We start from the raw sequence: 23,012 nt of genomic DNA on the forward strand, positions 1-23,012 counted from the left end.
GGGAGAGGGGGAGGATAGGCCTTCTTAGGGTACAATCCTAGGGGATTGCCACCTGCTAGATGGAAGCTTCTGATCTTGGAGGCATCCCAAGAGAAGCAGCAGAGGCCTATGGAGCTAGACAGGCCCTTGAGCCTGACTAGCTGTGTTGTGCTGCCAGGGGCAGAAACTGAGATCGAAAGGCTTGTGAATCTGGCGGATCCATGGCCTCTCCCCTCCACACCCATTGTTAAACCCCCTTTTTCTTCCTTGTTGTCCTCTTCCTGGGGTCACAACACCAACCTTGGGAAGGGAGCCACTGTGGAGCTTTCCATGGTGTCAGGAGGGGCAGGGTTGGAGTGAGGGGGACAGATGCACAATCGGATTTCATCCTCCAAGGCCTGGGAGGACACTTGCAGCATCCTACAGCCCCTCAGATGCTGTTGAGAGTCCACTGCTTCCAACAGTATAATTTTTTCTGATAAAAATCACCTGCTATGCTGCCTTTAGCCTTGCTGGGGGAAGAGATGGATAGGGCAAATTCATGTATTCTGCTTTTTTGCACCATGTAATATACACGTAGCACTTCTATGAAGTTCAGCGTATGCTACTGAAAAAATTAAGTCAATAATTATTTCTTTACATATTATTTTTCTTACCTCAAAATTATCATAGCCTCCACCTGGCAATTCCCATGACAAATAAACTGTATTCTCTTCTATTCCAAAAACCTGTAAATCTAAAGGTGGATCTGGATCTGAATTAAAGACAGTAGACAAATATACATTTGATATTATAATAATTTGTTCATGCTGGAAAAAAAGACAGATTTGGAAGCAAAATTTAACAATAAGTCAGGGTTTTCATATTTTCGAAGCATCCATGATAGAATACATTTGTTCTTTTACATGGTATTTTTTATCATAAAATATAAATTAGAAACAAATAAATGTGCATTTTATAGATTTTATATAAAAGGGGCATGGGGGTGTCTCTCTAGTTAAGGCGAGTCACCAAAAAAAAAAAAACAAGTTCCGCCATTATAAGTCTCAACATTCTACTGCTTATAAAAATGACACCTGTTTCACTAATAATGTGAAATTTGGGAACCATGATCTATCAAATGAGGTCTACCATTGTGCAAAATGTCAAAATCATCTGATGAAAATTGTCACAGGTATAGCAAGTTAAAAATGCTGCAAACTGACACATTCCCACTTTTTACAAATGGGCTGATGGGAATATGGGGAACAAATGGGAATATGGGGAGCAACAGACCCTTGCACTGCCTGCATGCTGTCCGTGTGCTGGTGTAGGAAGGGAGAGTACAGGGCTCTATTAGGCCCATGGGAATGTTACTTATTTAAGGACAAATTTTCCAGGATCGCTTTGCAACATAGAGAGATAAAATACCATCAATCCATTCCCGCCCCTCTTCACAGGTGGTTACAGCACTAGCAGTGGACTTGGCTGTGTCCCCCATTTTCCCTTTTAAATTAGGAAGGCTTCCTAGGGTATAGTTTGAGAATCCCATATATAAAGCATAAAATAAACTTACAAGTGCTAATTCTCAGAGTGGTCGGGAGGCTTCTCTTTAATCTATTGGTAGTAATAATTTTAATGAAGTAATCAGCTCCTGGAGATAGACCATCAAATTTGAACTTTCTACGTAATTTAGAAAAATATAACATGCTTAAGGATGTTGAAAGCATATGCAATAAGGCTAAACAAGAGCCACAGATTAATCAATACTGATTATATATACTTTTTAATGTTATATATTTTACTGTATATATATTTTAGTGTTTTATCTTTTGTGTTCACCACTCCAAATTCTGTTTTAGATATGGAGCAGTATACAAATATTGTAAATGAATAAATAAATAAATATAGTATAAATTATAAATGTTTAAATTATTATATATTACACACATACATTTATACAATGTGAAAAAAAAATGAATAGCTCTGAATTCAAGGTTCTGCATCCAACATAGGCTTAGCTAAGTAAATAAGGGCACAATCCCACGCATATTTAGGCAGAAAAAGTCCTACAGCTCCCAACACTGAATGACAAAACAGATATCTGTCTGTCTGTCTGTCTACCCACCCACCTACCATGGGTTGCCAATTTCTCTATTTCACTGTAATTCTAAATAGATTCGTAGAAGAAAAAAATAAATGTTTAATTGCCTTTTAAATATATGACATTACAGCATAGTTCCTTTCCATTTGCTTGTTTATTTACTTATTTATAACACTTTTCCATCCAAGGTCAAGTCAGCTACAGGAAGGTCACAATCATAATATACTGCCTAATAATATTATGGTTAGGAAGCAATATATAATTTTCAAATGGTACCTTATGTCTGAAGATAGCCTTTCTTCTTTGCTGTAGTTTTTGCAATCCAGTGTAATGATGTATCCATCAAATATGCCCAGCGGCTGTGGCCAGGTAACAGTTATTGATTCAGAGTCTTTACTGAAATTCACATGTTTAACTGAGCTTGGCACTATCAAGAAAGAATGTGATGTTGAAAACCAGCAGTTCAAGCACATCTCTAAACTAACATTTGCTGTCTTCATCCCTGAAGGTTCTAGTAAGCAGGCATCTATCAGCAATGCTTTATGGATAGAATCTGGTACCTTGAGGTCAGAGGTTGGAATACCTGATCCACTCCAGCTCTTAGATAATTGTTTAATAATAGGATTTGATTCTCCACATTCTGTGAGAACAGAAAAGGGGATTCACAGGAAGGATACAGTACCAATCCCCACTATTTGATGTTTTGAAATAAGTTACCACTTTTATGGAGAAAGACTCTGTGCCTTTAATAGTTGCATAAAGGACAGAAATCAAGAGTTAATGCTGTTTCATCAATATATCTCCTTTAATAATTATAAAATGTTGGAGATATGTGTGTATGCACATGCACTTCGGGAAGCTTCCTGATGTTGTGTGTCATTGCTTGGAAATAATCTATACACAGAAACTGCGTGTACACAATAATTTACAAAGTGTAGTGCAAATATCTTTTCCACTGTTATTAGCTGACATGGAGTTGCCCAATTCACGTTCTAGGATTTGGAAAATACTCAGTTATGTTTTCTTTCACATATTAAATGTACAAAGATAGATGGAGAGGAAGAGGTTGGACCTCTTAGGCTGCAATTATATACACATCTATCTGTAAGTCCCATTGAACTTAATGGGGCTTACTTCTGAGAAGACATTTATAGGATTGACACTTCCTTCGTTGTCCACAATGTTATGGATCTTAGAGCAACTGTATTGTTATTCCTCCTCTCTGTAGTCTCCCACGTTGAAAATGTCCCATAAAACACCATCCTGGCTATGATGGATATTGAGACTCTTTACACCAACATCCCCTACAAGCCATCTGGAATACCATTCCAGATCAGGCCACAGGTCATCTAGCCACCAGACTCTGCTACTTTGTACTCACAATTGCTTCAGCTTTGGAGAGAACATATACCTACAGGTCAATGGGAGCACCATGGGTACTGACATGGCACCGCAGTATGCAAACACCTTCATGGCTGACTTGAAACAATGCTTTCTCAGCTCCTGTCCCCAAAGCCCCTTCTCTACCTAACATTCATTGATGACATCTTTATTATCAGGACTCACGGACAGGAGACTGATAAAATTCCACCAAGACTTCAGTAGCTTCCACCCCATCATCAACCTGAGCCTAGAACAGTCTACACAATAGGTACAGGATTCTACAGTGCAACTGCATAATTTATATATCAACACCAACCTATATCAGAAACCTACAGACTGCTACACATACCTACATGCTTCCACCTAGAACACACCACAAAACCCATTGTCTACAGCCAAACCTTCCAATGCAACCGCATTTCCTCAGACTTGTCAGACAGATACTCACAGCTTAAGGATCTAAATCAGGGATTTCTCAGGCTATAACACCCACCCAATAAAGTGAAAAAAACATGATCAACATGATCAGCCTAGTACCCAGGAATAATCTACTACAGGACACACCCAGAAAACAACAGAACACTGATTGTTGTCATCTAGAGTTCCCAGCTAAGACCACTCAAATGTATCATCAGTGATCTACAACCCATTCTGGACAATGGCACCTCCCTTTCACTGGCCCTGGATGGAAGGCTTGTACTTGCTTACCGACAGCTGCCCAACTTAAAAAGATATTCACCAGCAGCAACAACAGACCTCACAACAGAGATACAGGAACCAGACCCTGTGGCAGACACAGATGCTAATACTGTCCCCATATCTACTCTGGCAACACTGTTACAGGACCTAATAATGCCATCCACAATATCATACACCTGCTCATCTTCCAATGTGATCATATGCACAAAAGAATAAATGGACCCAATCTGACACCAGGAAAGGCAATATTTAGAAACCAGTGGGAGAACGTCAACCTTTGAGGACAAACTGTCAGTTACTTTAAGGTGACCATTCTTGAACAAAGGAATTTTAAAGACAGATACCAATGCAAAATTGCTGAAGTACAATGTATTCAGAGATTCAATGCTATTTCCTGTGTCTTGGAGCAGGACAATGTTTTTTAAATCACACTACATATGTAAACTGACTCACTGTTGCAATGATGTTTCTGTTATCACCCAACAACAATTTATGAATGGAAATCATTATGGTAGGAATAACTGTCTGTACTTTCTGGAATTTGAGTTCCCTTTGACAACAGTTTCCATTTCCCATCCACATCCATCCCGGTGTGTGTGTATATAATCTGCCAATCTGAGCTTGACACTTCATGCATTTGATGAAAGGGAGTGTCCACGAAAGCTTATGCCAGAGTAAATTTGTTAGTCTGAAAAGTGCCACAAGACTCTTTGTTGTTTTAGTTCTCTACAGTATATCAAGATATCGAAAGTTGAGCCAGGGAAGTGACTTTCTCTTGTTTAAAGTAAGTGCAAGCAATGCAAGCAGAATGGTATCATTCTCTTACCTGTATCTATTTGAATGCTTACAGGAAGGCTGTCTTTGTATCCTTCTTTTTCTGTTTTAACTGTAAAATTATATAGCAAGCCAGGGATCAGACTAGAAAATTCTGCCATTTCTTTGTTGACTTTTTGGACCTACAAATCAGAACAGAGGTAGCATACTGTCTTTGGGTTTTGAAGGGAGGGGGTGTCTGTTAGGGATGTACAGATTTTGTTAAATCCATTCTGTCTGTGTTTCGCAGATTGTCAGGTGTCTTTCGTTCCATCATCCACGCATTGATAAATCAGATTTTATTTTAGGGGTGTACAAGAATTTCATTTCTGTTTGCAAATGCATATTTGTGCAACAACACCCCCCCCCCATTTAAAAAAAATGGTACGCATGTCGTGGAATCTGCATGATTTGGAAAAAGCCCACCTGCTGAGGAATCCACAGGTTGGATTCACAGAAATCCAAACTCATTTGAATCTGTTGCAGATTTCTCTCGATATCCCTAGTGTGTGTCTGTGTGCTCATGTGTGTCCAGTGCTGCTGCAGATCTTGCAGTCAACATGTCTTTTGGCTTCATTCTGCACATATTAATTGCTTAGTGAATTTGTGGGCTTGGATTATACATCCAATCAGATACAACTCTAGTAGTCAATACATGCCTGGGACATTATTCTGAACATGTTATTCACTATCCCGAATCACACTGCAGGACTTGTCAAGGCTGAATGGCAGGCCCTGAGATTCTACAAAGTAGGTATTTGTTTTTCATTTGTCTTTCTATGTGGACTTGTGGTTTAGCAAACACACAAGGACCAAGCCAAGAGTTTGAGAATCTACCGTCTGGATTTATCTATATACCATCAGTTGCAATAAAAATGCACCAGAAGCAGCAACACAGTATTAACGTCTTTGCTATAATTCACTTGACAGCAATAACTTGCTCATATATTACTGCTGTTTTTAAACATACCATGAAAGTACCTGCACAATTTGTGCATGTGACTTCATACTGCTGAAAGTTTCCAGCTGCCTGTTCCCAAATAATCTGTATTGAAATATCTGTAACTCTACCTTCACGTATATTTAGTGGAACCGTAAGACCTGCAAGATATGTGAAACATGAACATCACACATTGCATTTTTTCATGTCATAAAAAAAAGCTGGAGTAGATGAATGCCTAAGCCCATTGGATTCCTGCCATTATCTGACAAGCACTAGCAAAGACCTTTCACCAGCTTTTTTCAGCCCTAGCACTTAGCATACTTCAGTTAGTAAGTTATATTTTATTTGCAAAACAGCTTTGCAAAAAACAGCTTAGAAATATTTTGAATGGTAGAAACACACAAACTACCAAGTATCCACTCCTGCCTTAGTGACTCTTTGCTTTATTATTCATGACCTTTTGTAGACAATAGCCTATTTGCTCAGATGAAATAGTGGGCCTGTTCACATATCACGGAAGCGCACAATGGCTTAATTTACCTGCAGGACTGTCATGTTGTGTGAGCCCCCAGCTTGCCATGGCTTGTCATGTCATGCGAACCCGGGCAGCAGGGGTTGAGGGTTACACAATCCTCAAATAGCCCTGAAATAAGCTCAGTTCAGCTCTCATTTTGTTGACTTGGTTTATTCTACTGAATAACTCAGTCTATGACACGTGAGATGCAGAATTCACAGAACAAGCCATGAAAGCACTTCCTCTAGCTTTACCTTCCTCTACAGCTCATTTCTGCTTGTACCTCCACACCTACCATTCCCTTTGAAGAGTTAATTCTTGTTACACCTAGTCCTGTTATGGCTATATAGTCCTACTGATTTGGAAACAGTTGAGCTGGAGTGAAGACACAGCAACTGCTAAAACATAGAATCAGATGGTGATATACCTTCTCTGTGTTTTCAATGCCCTCTTGGAGGTTCTGCCTTGTTGTGGAAAATGCAGAAAATAGGCCAATATATTGCAAAACACCAGAGAGACGCAATCTTAAATGTCTCTAGCTACACTTCTGCTATTTAGTTAAAGTGCAATCGACTTCCCATTGATTTTAATGACAATAAATATATATATATCAGGAGGTGGAAATTATGTTACTAGAAAGTAGAATGGTGGACATCCACAAAATCCACATGTAAGTCTTTCCCCCTTCTCTGCATTGCAACAGGAATACATGGGTACAAAAAGAATAAATTAAGTTCCATATTATCTGAGTCAGCTTCTAACCATTGAGAACTGATCCATAGCTCAGTGGTGGAGTACATGCTTTGCATGCAGGATGTTCTAGGTTTAATCCCTGGCATAGCATCTCCAGGTGGGAATGGAAAACCTCGTACCTGAAACCCCGGAAAGCCAATGCCAATCAGTGTCAACAATACTGGGCTAGATGGGCTGATTTGGTACAAAGCAGCTTCCTATAGTACAAGGTTCCTTCCCCTATAATAACTCATTGCAGTTCTCTGTGGAACAATCTGAGCTCTCGTTAGTACTGTACACAGAGAAATGGCAAGGCATAGTTAAAGAACCTGTGGGTAGTCACAACATTATTCCAGCAACCAATCTGATGCACGCTTAATAGGGGATGAATCACACTGAGCCCAATGCAATTTACATCCAGGTAAATATGCATCACACCAGGCTGCACACTGCAAGCTAGTAAGACTAAAGAAGTGGTTTGACAAAACTAAAAGAAAATCTTACTGTGTTAATAGTAGGCAATATAGTCTGTTATTAATAAACCACTAACAACACAATAATAAATCAGCTTTTGGCGGAGATTCCAACAAGTCATGGCCATATTGGTTAGACTAGACAAGGTGGAATTTATTAAAAATAGACAGGGGACTGATAATCTCAGATTAGTTGTTGATCTAGTTTTTTAAACACTGAAAGAACTGACTAGGCGGCCATCATTTCTTTGGATGCAGAAAAGGCCTTTGAAATTTATTTTTATTACATTGATTAATTTTGGTTTTCCTACAGAATTTTTGAAATAGGTTAAAATCTTATACTCAGCTCCAAGAGCAAGAGTAATGACTAACGGTTTATTTTTGGCTTTCTTTTTTTTTTCCTTGGATGAGGCACCAGACAAGGCTGTCAGCTCTCCCCATTGATATTCAACTTATGCTTGGAAACCCTGGCATGTGCTATTAGACAAAATAGTAGTATTCATGGACTTGTCTATTTTGGATTAGAATTTAACACTAGCCTTTATGCTGATGATCTTTTGGTTCCAGCTTTGATGAAATTAACATCTTTGGTGAATTGTTTGGTTATTCAGTTAATTGGTTGAAGACCGAAATAATGCCGATTAGAGATAGGGTATATTCTAGTGTATTAGCCAATTGGCACTTTCGACGGTGCCCAGAGCCTATTACTTATTTGGGAATAATTATCCCTAGAGATATATCTCAAATGATTAGGTTAAATTTAAACAAGTTGATCAATGATATTTCACAAGATATAGATAGATGGGCATCTTTAAAGTTGAATTTATGGGGTGAATACACTTAAGATGAATACCATACCTCGAATTATTTATGTTATACGTGGGATCCCTGTACTTATACCTGGCAAATAGTTCCAAAAACGTAATGCTTTGTTTCGTAATTTGGGGGGGGGGGTCCTTTCCACCAAGAATATCTTTGAAAAGGATGCAACTTCCAATTAATGAAGGCAGGTTCGATTTTCTGGATCTAGCTATGTACCATTGGGCCTATTTGCTGACTTGTACTAAATTTTGGTCTTTTCCACTTAGATTAAATTTTCCACCTTGTGCAGTGTTGGAATCTTCTTGTCTGGGGCCTCTCTTTAAATGGATGGCATTAGGTTCTCGGCATATTAAGGCAGACAGAGCTCCTGCCACAATTTTGGCAGTTAGGGAAGTGTGGCGTATAATGTCACATCTATTACAGTTTGACCCATTTACCCATTCTAAATTGACTTTATGGGGAAATCCAATTAAGAATTGGAAAGAAAATGCTTTTATGGCAGACCGGAACAGATAAAATGATCTTTACCCTGGATCAATTAGTGGGGGTTGATGAGGAGTTCTTGTTATTTTCAACTTTGCGAGATCAATTTGATTTGCCTGCTACAGCCGAATGGCAGTGCTTGCAATTGAAACATTTGTTGGTATTTAGATTTGATCCTGCTGCTTTTACTGCTTTGGAGTCTCCTTTACTACAGGAAATACTCATTGAAGCTGATCAGATATATCGACCTACAATTCATGTTTATAAAAAATTATTATCAATGAATAAATATGATACAAATGGTTTACAGCAGGAATGGAACAGGGAATTGGAATGTCGTATTTTGTTTAATCAATGGACTGCCGTTTTGGCGTCTGTATTGGATATCTCAACAGATCTTCAGTTACGCCTTATTCAGCAAAATAAAAATTGTTTCGGGTCTATTGGACGCCACAACGTCTTTTTAATAAAGGTTTGTCAAATTCAGCTAATTGTTGGAGATATAATGCAGTCAATGCTTCTCTTATTCACATGTTTTGAAAATGCCCAATGGCTGCCTCCTTTTGAGAGGAAGTTATTATATGGATAAATTTCGTGCTGGAAAGCTCTTTAATATTTACTGATGTAAATGTTCGCTTAAATTACTTACCTGCTTTTTGGAATGTAACACATGGTCAGTGTAAATGGATCTTTCGTGCCCTTTTGGTTGCTAAAAGCCTGATACTATGATACTGGAAGGATAAAAGCTCACCATCTATAATGCAGTGGATTGAAGATTTAACAATGCTAGCAACATTTGAAAGAGTGGTATATAGGCGTAACTTGCAAATGGACTTATATGTGGATATTTGGTCTGCTTTTACTGAAATTTATGTGTAACCTATACTTCCCCCCCCCCTTTTTTTATACTCTTTCTAGAATATGGTAATAATTCGAAACTCAGGGTTTTAGAATGTTGTTATACTTTTTTTCTTTTTAGTTTTGTTATGTTGTTTTTTCTTTGTTTTGTCTGTTGAAATTCACAATAAAAAAATGGGGAAAAAAACAATAAATCAGCAATGCCAACTTGTATATTGAGAACTGTTAACATAATTTAATTAGAAATAGCCCACACAGATACCTGTATATGTAGTTATAACCAAAACAATATATGGACTGAACAAATTATGGAATGACAAAAAAAGATTTCACATTAAAGTACTGGGATGTAATCTTGACTAACTTACATGTTCTTATTGCAGACAGGTGGTATACAGAACTTAACATACTTCTACTGGTGGTGGAAACAAAGAAATCATATTCTGTGCCTGGGATTAAGTTTTCTATAGTTACTTTCCCATCAGTCCATAAAGGCAATGTTGTATTAGGGCCTCCTTTACTCATGACATGTATGCCATCAGTTAATCCAACAGCAGGCATTTGAATAAATAAAACCACAGAATTACTACGAACTTCATAAGGGATGACAATCTGAACTGGTTTGGGTTCTAGAGCAACAACAGAGCAGAAAAAAATCAGATCAAACATATCGTTTTACAAACAGCTGCAAATCAGAATCATAAATGTGGGCCAGATTTTCTGCTATAGATATAGAATAACAGATACTAGGTAAGGCTTGTCACATGTTAGATACAATAATGTTTACAAAGAACTGAATTCTGATTCTTGACCAGCTGTGTAGCCAACACATTCACATCCAATTCACATCAGTGGAACTCTGTGGAGGGGCTAATGTTTTGAAATCAAGTCACTCAGAAGGTTAATACACCCCTGATCCACTGGTCGAGCAACTGGGAGTTAATGTTCTATCCGATCCTTCCCAAATCTAAGCCATCTCACCAAAACATAGATATGGGGCGGTTCATATATGCATCACTTTTGAGGTGTTTCAGCAGCTATAAGACAATGACATCCGCTAAAATCCACAGACCTAATATTTGGTACAATGGGTTTGCAAAGCAGCAGGTTGAATCTGCTTAACTTATTTTTCCAGGATCTCTGTAGCTACTTTGGTGCATATTGCTCAATGCACAGAGAACTGTAATGGTCTCTAAATCTAGCCCCCAGGATGCTGGTAGAAGCAAGGAAGTCAGCATGTATTACACCAATCCTGTACCAGTTAAAGTGGTTACCAGTTCTTTTCTCAACTCATTTTAAAATGATGGTTTTAACCTTTAAATCAGAGGTGAGCAAAATGTGGCCCCTGTCGCCTCACCAAATTCAGTGGTGGCAAATAAAAAGGTTTTGTTTTGAAATGGCTACGGAGTGCTAAAAGAGTCAAATTTAGGTCATTCTGAAGTGAAAAATGACCCATTTAGCATTCCATAGCTGCTACAGACTGCTAAAAAAGGTCAAATTTAACTTCTGCACTGAGGCAGTTTGCCACAGAAATTTGATAGCAAGACACCAATTTTTTCCCTGGGTGCCCCATGGAGTGCAGCCCACAGGGAGTGCAGCCCGCAGGGCACTCCCAGGGCGTGCAAATGGCCCCAGGCCCCTCCCCCAAACCTGGTTTAAATGATTTGGGACCAGGCTGTCTGAAGTACTCTTGCACCCATATGTGCCCATTCAGGCCTTAAAACTGGCTTCAGAGCCTGGTAAGTTGGCAATCATTGGTAAATATTAGGCTGGCAGGTGCCAGGAACCAGGAACGTGGCCTTTTCAGCAGTGGTCCCACAGCTCTAGAACTCCAAGTTCCTCTCTTTTCATTTTAAATGGGCTTTGACCCCACTGAAATTAATCATAAAATTACCATTTAATTGATCAGGATGGGAATTACTACTAATAACAAATGCACTAATTTTATCCCTTGATGGTGAAATGGAACAACTTAAAGAAGGCTTTTAAATCTGAAAATCATAATTTTAAAAAATACAGGAATCAGTCTTAAAACATCTTACTAAGAGTGCACTGAATGGTTTTCAGATCACTCCTGTTTCCATTGGTCACTGTGGCTACTCCTATTTCATAAGTCATTCCAGGTATTAGGGGTTCAATTTTAAATCTCTCTGTGTTGTTTACTAAAAACATCATGCTTTTATCATTGACTGATGATGGTTTCATTTGAATGTAGGATTTTTCACCCTCTTGTGGCAGTTTCCAGGAGATAATTACATGGTCCTCTCCTACATCCTCTGGATGGATGAATACATTAGTAGGTGGGCTGACACCTAAGCAAAGAAAAGAACATCTACAATATATATAAAACCATCAAAATATGTCTTATTTCATGGCTATCCTTTTAAAACTTTGTTCTCGGCTGAGAAAGGCACATCCAGTCACTGATGAAAAGGACATGCATAGACTCAGTGATACAATAATTTCACAAAAAGGATTATTTTAAAACATTCATATTCCTTCTTGGTTGCCAAAATTGGAGGTGGAGAATTGCATAAATGGAAATGTACATTCTGTAATAACTTGGATGTGCTTCTAGCATTTTAAATTTTAGTCAAGATAAAAGTTTAATTTTTAGTTGCTGTATAATTAAAATTAAAAAATATTGTTTTCTAACATGAACCTTCATCCTTTTCTGAGCCTACTCAGGAGCAAATTGTGACATTTCAGGGAAGCAAGGGGAGGGTAAACAACAAAAATATAGATCCGTGTGGGTTAATAAGCTGTATGGCCACAGCTTTATTGCTTTCAGCTTAAAACAGAATTTGGCAGTGTGGGGGGTGGGGGCTGCTGTCCAATCCTGCCATCCTGGACTGCTTGCCACGAGACTTAGTAGGGAGGCAGGAGTCATGGGCTCATACCACAACACAAATCATTAACATGAGCCCTTTTCTGCCACCCTGGCTTGTGGGCAACTTGCAGTCCTACAACGGGCTGAGTCTTATGCCACCCCCCCCCCACGATCCCTTAAGGGGATCCCCACCCCCCCCATGAATCCAGCTCAATGCCTTCCATGCCAAAATAGTTTTGACTTTAAAAAGAAAGTGTGGGTACCGCAACATTCCCCATAAATCAAATATATACAACAGAAATAATATTCTTGCCATGGGGAAGGCAAAAACCCTGCATCATGGTGCTAATTTCATATGCAGTTAAAAACCCTTCCCATCCCCATTAACCAGTGACTAACTTCTGTCCACAGCAAGAAATGTATGACTTTGGAGCGAGTGGGTGAGTGGAGAAGTTGGCAACTGCAATGCCAAAGCCACATTGGTGGACTGAATTTATAGGCCATGGGCAGACCAGAAGGAGATAGTTCCCTCTCTCTCTGATCTGCCCTGAAACTCCAGCCCCCGCCAAGCCAATCACAGCCCTGATTGGTTCCCAGGCCATGCAATGCTGCACAGATCTACCGTGGCGTTGTGGCTAAGTCGCCCCCCCTTCCCTTCTGTTTCCCTCTTCCCTGCTGGGACAGCGCAACTCCACAACCTTGCTCCCAGGTAAGTAAGGTGCTATATTTGTAATAAAAATCTGGTTCTTTATATCAATGAGAGTAAAAGCTTGCCTGACTGCAGGATGGATTGCATCCAGTAGCTGCTGATATTCTCATCTTCCATGAAGGAAGGAATATCCTTTTATTTAGGTTTTAACACTCCTAGGAGTGTTATAGGAGATATGTACTCCTAGTACATATCTCCTATGTGCACTGCCAGTTAAAATTATGTAGTGTTTATAAAATGAAAATTACATACCTGTTATTATTAGCATAGGATCCTCATAGCAGCTTAGAGTTCCCTTCTCAGTAACACTCTGAAGATGTACCTTATACTGATGGTATGGTTTGATATTTCCAATTACAGCAGAAGTGTTCGTTTTTCCAAATGGAAACGTTTCCCGCTTTGTTGTTTTGTTATCCAAGATGCTAACTAGGTAGTGATGAAATGATGCATTACAGGAACTCACTGGAGAATCCCATTGCAAAACTATTTCTGATGATGTCACCCGTGTTGCCTTTACATGGTGTAAATGTAATGGTCCTAATGATTAAAACATGAGAAAGCATAATTCTACCATTCAAGAAGCTAATGGTAACAAATACTGTTAGATGAACAGAAGAAGGTACAATAAGTAAAATGTGGGGGGGAAAGCTCTTACAATCTATGTTATTAATGGTTGTATTTGAGTTAACAGAATAATTTCTTATCAATAAGAAATTTCCTTAAAACCAACTCATCAGATCTGGGATCTCCCCTTTCTGAAATAACAAATATTTACCTAATGCCAGAGGTATGAGCTTCTGCATTTCTATATTTTCCACAATCACAACATGCATTTGCTTTGGGAGGGGGCAATCACTGAAAATGATTGCCCCCTCCCAATAAGGGATATGACATAAATCATATCCCTTATGAATATACAGTGGAGGTGAGGAATAGATTCAAGGGATTAGACCAGATAGACAGAGTGCCTGAGGAACTATGGACGGAGGTCCATAACATTGTTCAGGAGGCAGCAACTCAATCCATCCCAAAGAAAAAGAAATGCAAGAAAGCCAAGTGGCTGTCTGATGAGGCTTTACAAGTAGCTGAGGAAAGAAGGGAAGCGAAAAGCAAGGGAGAAAGGGGAAGATATATCCAACTGAATGCAGAGTTCCAGAGAATAGCAAGGAGAGACAAGAAGGCCTTCTTAAATGAACAATGCAAAGAAATCAAGGAGAACAACAGAATGGGAAAGACTAGCGATCTCTTCAAGAAAATCGGAGATCTCAAGGGAACGTTTTGTGCAAAGACGGGCATGATAAAGGACAAAGAAGGCAGGGACCTAACAGAAGCAGATGAGATTAAGAAGAGGTGGAAAGAATACACAGAAGAACTATACAGGAAAGATCTTAATGTCCCTGATAGCCATGATAGTGCAGTCACTGAACTTGAGCCGGACATCCTCGAGAGTGAAGTCAAGTGGGCCTTAGGAAGCATTACTAACAACAAAGCTAGCGGAGATGACAGTCTTCCAGCTGAGCTATTTAAAATCCTAAAAGATGATGCTGTTTCACTCAATATGCCAACAAATTTGGAATACTCAACAGTGGCCGCAAGACTGGAAAAGTTCAGTTTACATTCCAATTCCAAAGAAGGGCAATGCCAAAGAGTGTTCAAACTACTGCACAATTGCTCTCATTTCACATGCCAGCAAGGTTATGCTCAAAATCCTACAAGCTAGGCTTCAGCAGTATGCGAACCGAGAACTACCGGAAGTACAAGCTGGGTTTCGAAGAGGCAGAGGAACTAGAGATCAAATCACCAACATTTGCCGGATCATGGGGAAAGCAAGAGAATTCCAGAAAAACGTCTATTTCTGCTTCATTGACTACGCTAAAGCCTTTGATTGTGTGGATCACAACAAACTGGCAAATTCTTAAAGTGATGGGAGTACCAGACCACCTGACCTGTCTCCTGAGAAACCTGTACAAGGGTCAAGAAGCAACAGTAAAAACCGGACATGGAACAACTGATTGGTTCAAAATTGGGAAAGGAGTACGACAAGGCTGCATATTGTCACCCTGCTTATTTAACTTATATGCAGAGTACATCATGAGAAACGCTGGGTTGGATAAATCACAGGTCGGAATTAAGATTGCTGGGAGAATTATCAACAACCTCCGATATGCAGACGATACCACCCTAATGGCAGAAAGCGAAGAGGATCTAAAGAGCCTCTTGTTGAGGGTGAAAGAGAAGAGTGCAAAAGCTGGTTTGAAACTCAACATTCAAAAAACTAAGATCATGTCATCTGGCCCCATCACTTCCTGGCATATAGAAGGGGAAGAAATGGAAGCTGTGACAGATTTTATTTTCTTGGGCTCCAAGATCACCGCAGACGTTGACTGTAGCCATGAAATTAAAAGACGCTTGCTCCTTGGGAGGAAAGCTATGGCAAACCTAGACAGCATAGTAAGAAGCAGAGACATCACCTTGCCAACAAAGGTCCGTCTAATCAAAGCTATGGTTTTCCCAGTAGTAATGTATGGCTGTGAGAGCTGGACTATAAGGAAGGCTGAGCGCCGAAGAATTGATGCGTTCGAACTGTGGTGCTGGAGAAGACTCTTACGAGTGCCCTGGACTGCAAGGAGGTCAAATCAGTCCATCCTAAAGGAAATCAACCCTGAGTGCTCATTGGAAGGACAGATACTGAAGCTGAAGCTGAAATATTTTGGCCACCTAATGCGAAGAGAAAACTCTCTGGAAAAGACCCTGATGCTGGGAAAGACTGAAGGCAAAAGGAGAAGGGGACGGCAGAGGATGAGATGGCTAGATAGCATCACCGATGCAATGAATATGAACTTGAGCACGCTCCGGGAGAGAGCGCAGGACAGGAAGGCCTGGCGTGCTATGGTCCATGGGGTCACGAAGAGTCGGACACGACTGAACGACTGAACAACAATCACTGAAAATAGGGCAGAGGCAGCCTGAGTAAGCAGGAAGCTATTCACACAAGCTGCCTCTATGTGATTTTGGGTCATTCACCTTTTCTGCTACAGCTTCCCACATGACATCGCTTTTAGGAAGGTCCCCTGACTTTCACGAGAAGCTTCTGGAAGGCACTGTGGAGTGCAGTGGGGAAGAAAGGACAGGAAAGCCTCGGAGACAACACAAAGATTCCTCTTCATTATGCATTTTATATGCTATAGCACATATGTTACATTAAATGTGTCTAACTTTTATACTATTTATCTCTATAATGTTACTGCAGTTTTACCACCTACTTACAGCATTTTTGTTTTTCAGCAGATTATTTTAAAATTACTGTTGAAAATATGAAGTAAATTAATTTTGACATCTCCCCCCCCCGCCCGCCCCCAATCTTTGGCTTGCCTGGGGTTCAAATAAATTAATCACTTATGTTTGCTTACAGTATCCACTGTATATAAAATCCACTGTTTGTATTTGGCAAAACCTAACAAGGCTAGCCTTGTCTACTCAAAAGTAAGTCCCACTGAGTTCAACAAGGTTTAAGAATGCATAGGATTGCTGTCTAAATAGAACAAAAATGCCATGCATTTTTATTACATTTTAGATGGCATTTTAAGTTTTTAAAAATGCTACTGTATTTCGCATAATGTTGCCTTTATTCATTAACTCTGGGTAGCTATTAAATTTGCTATATAATGCAAAATTCAAACCTGTGAGTCTCAAGCAGGAGGTGAAAAGACTAACATCTGAAAAGACTAACAAATAATCCTTTCTACCAAGGCTAGCCTCACTTTGCCATCCTAGAGCGTTGCACAGCTCTACAATAATATTCTATGACTAGAAAATTGATTCACTAGCTCTAAACCCCATCCCCTCCCTCAGCTTTATCCTGTTCTCACAATTATGTCAACCCTTTTGCTATATATTATGGAAGTTCATTCAAAGCCAATGTTAACATTGTGTGACCCAAGCAATGACAATGTTTGAATCTGAATTTTTATTCAGTGTTTTCAAAAGCAAGCTAAAACACAAGATAACATTTTTTTCAAGGAGCATATGCATTAAATGAGCAGATATTTTATTTGATTATAACTTACTTGTCTCTACCATCACGACTGGATGTAAGCTAACTTGTGCCCCTTCAGGGCTCCTGGCTGACAATAAAAATTTATAAAAATGACCAGGGCACAACTGCAACATTTTTGTGTGCGTAGAATTTAGAGTAAAAGTTTCAAAATATTGTTCTGATTGTTCAAAATAGTATTTAATATTGAGCTGAAAGCCTGAATTAAGCCAACCACTCAAATCGCTCCAAAAAAGTGCTGCTTCATTTGTGCTGACATCCCGCACCTTAAATGTGAAGTTTTCAGGAACAGAAGATACTGAAAAGGACAATTTAAAATCTTTAAGTTAAATGTCAATTCAACACAGGCAATTTCAATTATTTCTTATAAAAACGAAACTGTAAGAAAATGTTTAAAACTGATAAAATAGTTACACTCATATTTGCAAATATATGGCAATGGGACATAGCAGAAAAAACCCATGAAGAAATAATCTGGAGCAGCTGGATTTCTTTGGAAAGCATAACAATCTGTCTCATTTTCTGGTATCACTGACAGAGAAGAGAGTTCAGATTTTCCAAGATATGGAGAGCCATCTGTCCATAAGTGATGTCCTTCATCCTGAAAGAATCATGATTGCAATATATTTTAAAAATTACATTATTATATTAGTGAATTGCTTTCTACAACATACCTGATTTTAAACACTTTCCTATGATTTTTTCTTCTTGAGTAGGTTAGGGCACAATCCACGTCTGAAATCCGAGGCACCTGACTATCAAGTGCAGGGCGGGCGGAGCGCGGAGGGAATCCTCCATGCTCCAGCTGCCCTGCATTTGCAGCTAGACAGCTGATTTCAGCTGTCTAACCAGGGTGGCTCAGAGCGGGAGGGGGGAGGCCAGACAGTGCATAGGAAGCGTCGTACTGGCCCTTCTGCCATTTCCTCCCCTCCCTGCCCCCAGGAACACCCCTTTTCCCCCGCTCCACGCTGCTCTTCCAAGCACAGAGCTGCGGACAAACTGCACTGCCTACGAAGCAGCAGAGAAGGAGGCTGGGAGGTGGTTTTGTAGGTTCCCAGAAAATGAAAAATCCTATGGCTGTCTAGCTACTGTCTAGCAGCCTTAGGATTGTGCCCTTAATCACTATTTCTGCATATGTATTGTTAAAAATATGGCCTAAACATATTTTATTACTTTAAAAAAAATGTTGCTGAGAGGCAAGACTGCCATATCAATTATTTTTCAAAATATAAATTAAAAAGTTATACGGTAGAAGATACTAATTTATAATTAGATTTCTAATAAATATAAGATTATCAGTAAACTTTAGAAAGTTTTCTTGCAGCTTGATTTAAAAAAAATACATTTAAAATTAACACTCTCAATTTTAGAAAGAAATGTCTCATCTTTTGGAAACCACAACAAAGTCACAGGGTTGTATCAATGTTAGTCTAAGTTAAGTTCCATTCATTTTAATGGGTCTGCTCTAAATAGTAGTGGCATTGAATACTACCCACGTTCACTGAAGCTGAATGCACCATGTGAAGCTTGTTGAATGATATAATGTACAAAAGAATGGCCAAGATACAACTTCTACTTAGTAGGAGCTGTATACAGAAGGCATAGAAGGAGTTGCATACAGATGGCAAGGTGAAGAGATGCTGCATATCCACAGGAACATTAATCATTGATGGCTCAAGGCCACCAGTACTACAAGAGCTCCACCTGGTTCACACTATCAGTTGGTTTCTGGCCAATTTGCAACATGCTCATTCTTATTTTTAGCCTGGATCTGGGATACCTGAGGGTGTGTTTATTCCATATATACTTCACCATTGATTGAGATCCAGTGATGATGAGTCAGTTATAAGTGTCACCTCTCTACTTTCAGCAGCTAATAAAGCATGTTTATGGAACTTGTTGCCATCTGAAATTCATCAGGTCCAGGAGCTAAGTTCATTCAGACATGCTGTCAAAACATTTCTTTTTAGGCAAGCAATTAACCTCTATGTATACTGGGATTTATTGTGTTATTGTCCTCGTTCCCTATGAGATCAGTTGCTGATTCAGTTATAATTATGGTTTTAAATTGTAGTTTTTAACTTTTTGTTGTTATACTTGCAAAATTCAAGCGATGCTGGAGAAATCTGAGACAGACTAAAATGAGCTCGGATTTCTAAGCATCTGGCCTCTGGAACCCGCTGTGGACCAACCTTCTCAGGCCATGCAGAGTCTGTGGACGTTTGGATCTTGTTTTTTACTTTCCCAAAATTTATGCATATTTATTTGTAGGAAAATATGCAAGTTTCTGCTGAAACTGGTAAATATACGCGGGGTAAAGTTGAATGGAACTGGGGACAATACACTAAATATTACGTACTTGGGTAAATTATGTAAATTGTTGTGAACCCTCTACAAAATTATTTGTGTATTTTTCGCATAACAAAAAAAAATTGAATTTATCTGTGAGTGGACAACGGAGCAAAAGGTGCCTGACAATCTGCAGAACGCAGACAGAGCAGATTTTACACAATCCGTACATCCCTAGATGATCATGATGGATTTATTAATTAATTGAGATAAAACTACCATTCCATCCCTGGAAACAGTGTATAATTGCACTGCTCTCCCCCACCCGCCAGACACTTTCCTCACTATGTCAGGGCCACTTGAGACAAAGCAAGTTCCATCAGCTGCAAGTTTCTCACCCCTGGAGTTCATCTAGAGAAGGGATGGGGAACATGTGGTCCTCCAGATGTTGGTAGACTGCAAATCTCATCACCCCTAGCCAGCATAGCTGCTGATGAGCAATGATGAGAGTTGCAGTCCAACAACATATAGAGGGCCACACATTCCCTATCCCTGATGTAGAGTACATATAGATGACGACTGACAGTTCCAAGGCAGAAGGGGAGACAGGCTCCTATCATTGAGCAGCAGCCAATTCATATTCCGTAGAAAATCAGATAGTGGAGTAGGTGGCTAAGACATGCCACACAGTGGCTACATTAGACATGTCATCACAGATTTATCTGTGGTTGTGCTGGTTGCTGTGGTTGTGCTGGTAGGACACTGCAGTTCTCTGCCTAGCTATCTCTTTCTACAACATGGATAACTCCCGAATGTTAGAAGGCCCTTTCTGAAAACTGCTCAGCCTCTGTGAAATGGCAGTGACTGTAATGGGACTCATGCATGGCTGTATGCCTGAACTCTCTCTTCTCTACACAAGATGGAAGAATCGTGGCCAGTGTAAGACAGCAGTTGCTTGCCCTACAAATGAGAGAACTATGTTATTATGTCATCATGGCTGTAACATTGCTTTGAGGGATGTTATTATTGCACTTATAATAAACACATGCTTTACAGTACTGTATTTACTTTTACAAAATTGTCTGTGATTTAGGGCACTATTATTCTGTTTTACAGATAGGTCACACAGTAAATCCATGGCAGAGATGGGTTTGAACTCAGGTCTTCCCAGATCCACAGTGACTCTCATAACATAAGGTATAATATACTGACCTTAATGTCATTAAGACCTGTCCACAGCATGATTACTTGACTGAATGACTGCAGATAAGAAGTCAGAAATATATGTTCTTCTTTATTTTTTATATCAACAAGATGTGCTCCACTTGAAAATAATCCACAGTTTTGTTGTGCCATGCTCCAAGGCATGCTTTCTTTACTTACTTTATAGCAGTTCTGTTTGAAAGCTGTCCAACCATCTGAACATGAACCTAAAGGTGAACATATAATCCTATGAGTTCCAAAGCATTTTCTTCAATATACATACATGTGACACAATAAATCTTTCACAACTTAAGAAAACCCTATTTTCATATAAAATTAAATAATGCAGGCTTTCCTCACTCATTAATTTCACTAAAACAAATGGAACCACTGTAGTTTTATACAACTTTCCTATAGCATGGTCCTAAAGGTCTGCTTTAGTGGCAGTGCAATAATTAATGTATTCACAGAACAGTTCATAGTTTTGGCCCATGAATAGTGCTATATGTATTAATGAGCTTCTTTATAGTGTATATAGTATATAGTAAACCGTGAAGGCAATTGCAAATGTAGGATTAGATTGTAAAATAACTGAAAGAAATCCATGGAAGGAAGGTGCAAGGGGGCTACATAGGGAGGAAAGGTGGGAATCTTTCTTTCTATGAACTTTTTTTAATCAAGCCATAGTGTTTTGAAAATGACCAGTACTCTGAATCTGAGATCACAGCAGCTTGCAATCCACATGTTGAGAGCATCAACTGCTGCTGGCCCATACAGATTAGCAGGTTCACCAAAGAGGATACAACTACTACCATACACTAAGACCATGAGAGTACCTTCCTGTTTTCCCTTTTCTTTTCAGTGCAGTAACAGAGATATGTCTATCTTAGAATCAAAATAGGACAGTATATCCACATTTCACAACAGCTAATAGCATTCTCAATAACTAATGTTTCTAAATCTTTGTGTAGCACCAGAGCCAAAAACTCTTACAGTATAGTAGAAAAAATGACTACTATTCTTCATAATTTATTTCGTTTGATCAAGCTGAAATGAATGATACATTTCAAAATATAGGCCACAAACCAATATAGTTACTTCTATAAGTTACTTGTAAGTTATATAAGTTATATAGTTACTTGTATCAATATAAATTACCTTATGTCGGTTTAATACAGTAAGACTTGCAATGGGATTTTCTTTTTGGTAAGTATGCTTAGGAAAGGCTCAAAAATATGCAGTGAACTGAAGTGGTTTTGCTCTTATTTGAACTGGCTCTCTATATCCCACCCTTTATAGGAACTTGGAATGGTTCCTACAAAGTGCTTTTCCAGCCAGACACTGGCCTTGCCTAGATTCAGAATTACAGTAGATGCTCTCAGACAAGAAATAGCAACAATGAGAAATTACAGTATGCACCTGTTTCAATTTGAACATCCAGTATTTGAGACACATTAATAAATTCCAAATGAAGTTGTTTAAATGCAAGGGTAAACATGTGCAAAGTTGCAGGCCTCAAATCAGTCCATTCATAGAAGACTTCATTATCTTTAAGCATCTGAGAAATGTTATTATGCGAAATTTCAATGGAGAAATCATTCACTGGCATGCTCCAATTAAACAACACACTAGTACTTGTCGCATGTGTTTTGACAATATTGTCTGAAATTCCATCTGTAATAGACATATAGGAAAATCAAATTATGTATTAGAATATTTCATCAGATTGAAAGAAAAAATACTGAATTGGTTTCATGCGTGGATAAACAGTAGTATATTGGTGTGGGTGCACACATGTGTGCGTATATATATACAGAGAGGGGTGGGGTGGGGAGAGAGACAGAGACAGACAGACACGTATCCAGACACCTGCAATGTATAAAACAATCCACTACAGAGTTATATGTGTAAAAATTATCTAATTCAAATGGCAGGTAAGCCTGTATACCTGTACTTGAGTAAACACTGTGATAATAATCCATTTACAAATGCATTCAGCAATGAGGACCAGTGGTGTAGTGGTGGCAGGTCGCACCGGGGATTCGCTCTGACACGTTTTTTAAGCCAGCCCCCAGCTGGGTTGCAGTCTGCTAGGGAACGAGGAGGGAGCAGAGGGAGTACAGGCAGCTGCCTCTTCTCTACTAT

General features: G+C 39.2%; 1 protein-coding gene across 1 annotated transcript in view; it reads right to left on the reverse strand.

Moving 5' to 3' along the window:
• PTPRQ (protein tyrosine phosphatase receptor type Q) overlaps positions 1-23,012 on the reverse strand; it is a 143,904-nt gene that overhangs the window by 110,901 nt on the left and 9,991 nt on the right. The window contains exons 7-18 of the mRNA XM_084810399.1: positions 22,287-22,541; positions 20,877-21,094; positions 17,790-17,976; positions 17,389-17,673; positions 13,574-13,858; positions 11,825-12,094; positions 10,151-10,411; positions 5,928-6,058; positions 4,971-5,100; positions 2,339-2,489; positions 1,535-1,641; positions 636-733 (exon numbers count right to left, since the gene is read on the reverse strand). Coding sequence (XP_084666525.1) covers positions 636-733; positions 1,535-1,641; positions 2,339-2,489; positions 4,971-5,100; positions 5,928-6,058; positions 10,151-10,411; positions 11,825-12,094; positions 13,574-13,858; positions 17,389-17,673; positions 17,790-17,976; positions 20,877-21,094; positions 22,287-22,541 — 2,378 coding nt within the window. The remainder of the gene's footprint in view (positions 1-635; positions 734-1,534; positions 1,642-2,338; positions 2,490-4,970; positions 5,101-5,927; positions 6,059-10,150; positions 10,412-11,824; positions 12,095-13,573; positions 13,859-17,388; positions 17,674-17,789; positions 17,977-20,876; positions 21,095-22,286; positions 22,542-23,012) is intronic.

The sequence above is a fragment of the Heloderma suspectum genome, chromosome 7, assembly GCF_057233095.1.
Source record: "Heloderma suspectum isolate Gila_16-S chromosome 7, 16-S_ref, whole genome shotgun sequence".
Lineage (NCBI taxonomy): Eukaryota > Metazoa > Chordata > Lepidosauria > Squamata > Helodermatidae > Heloderma > Heloderma suspectum.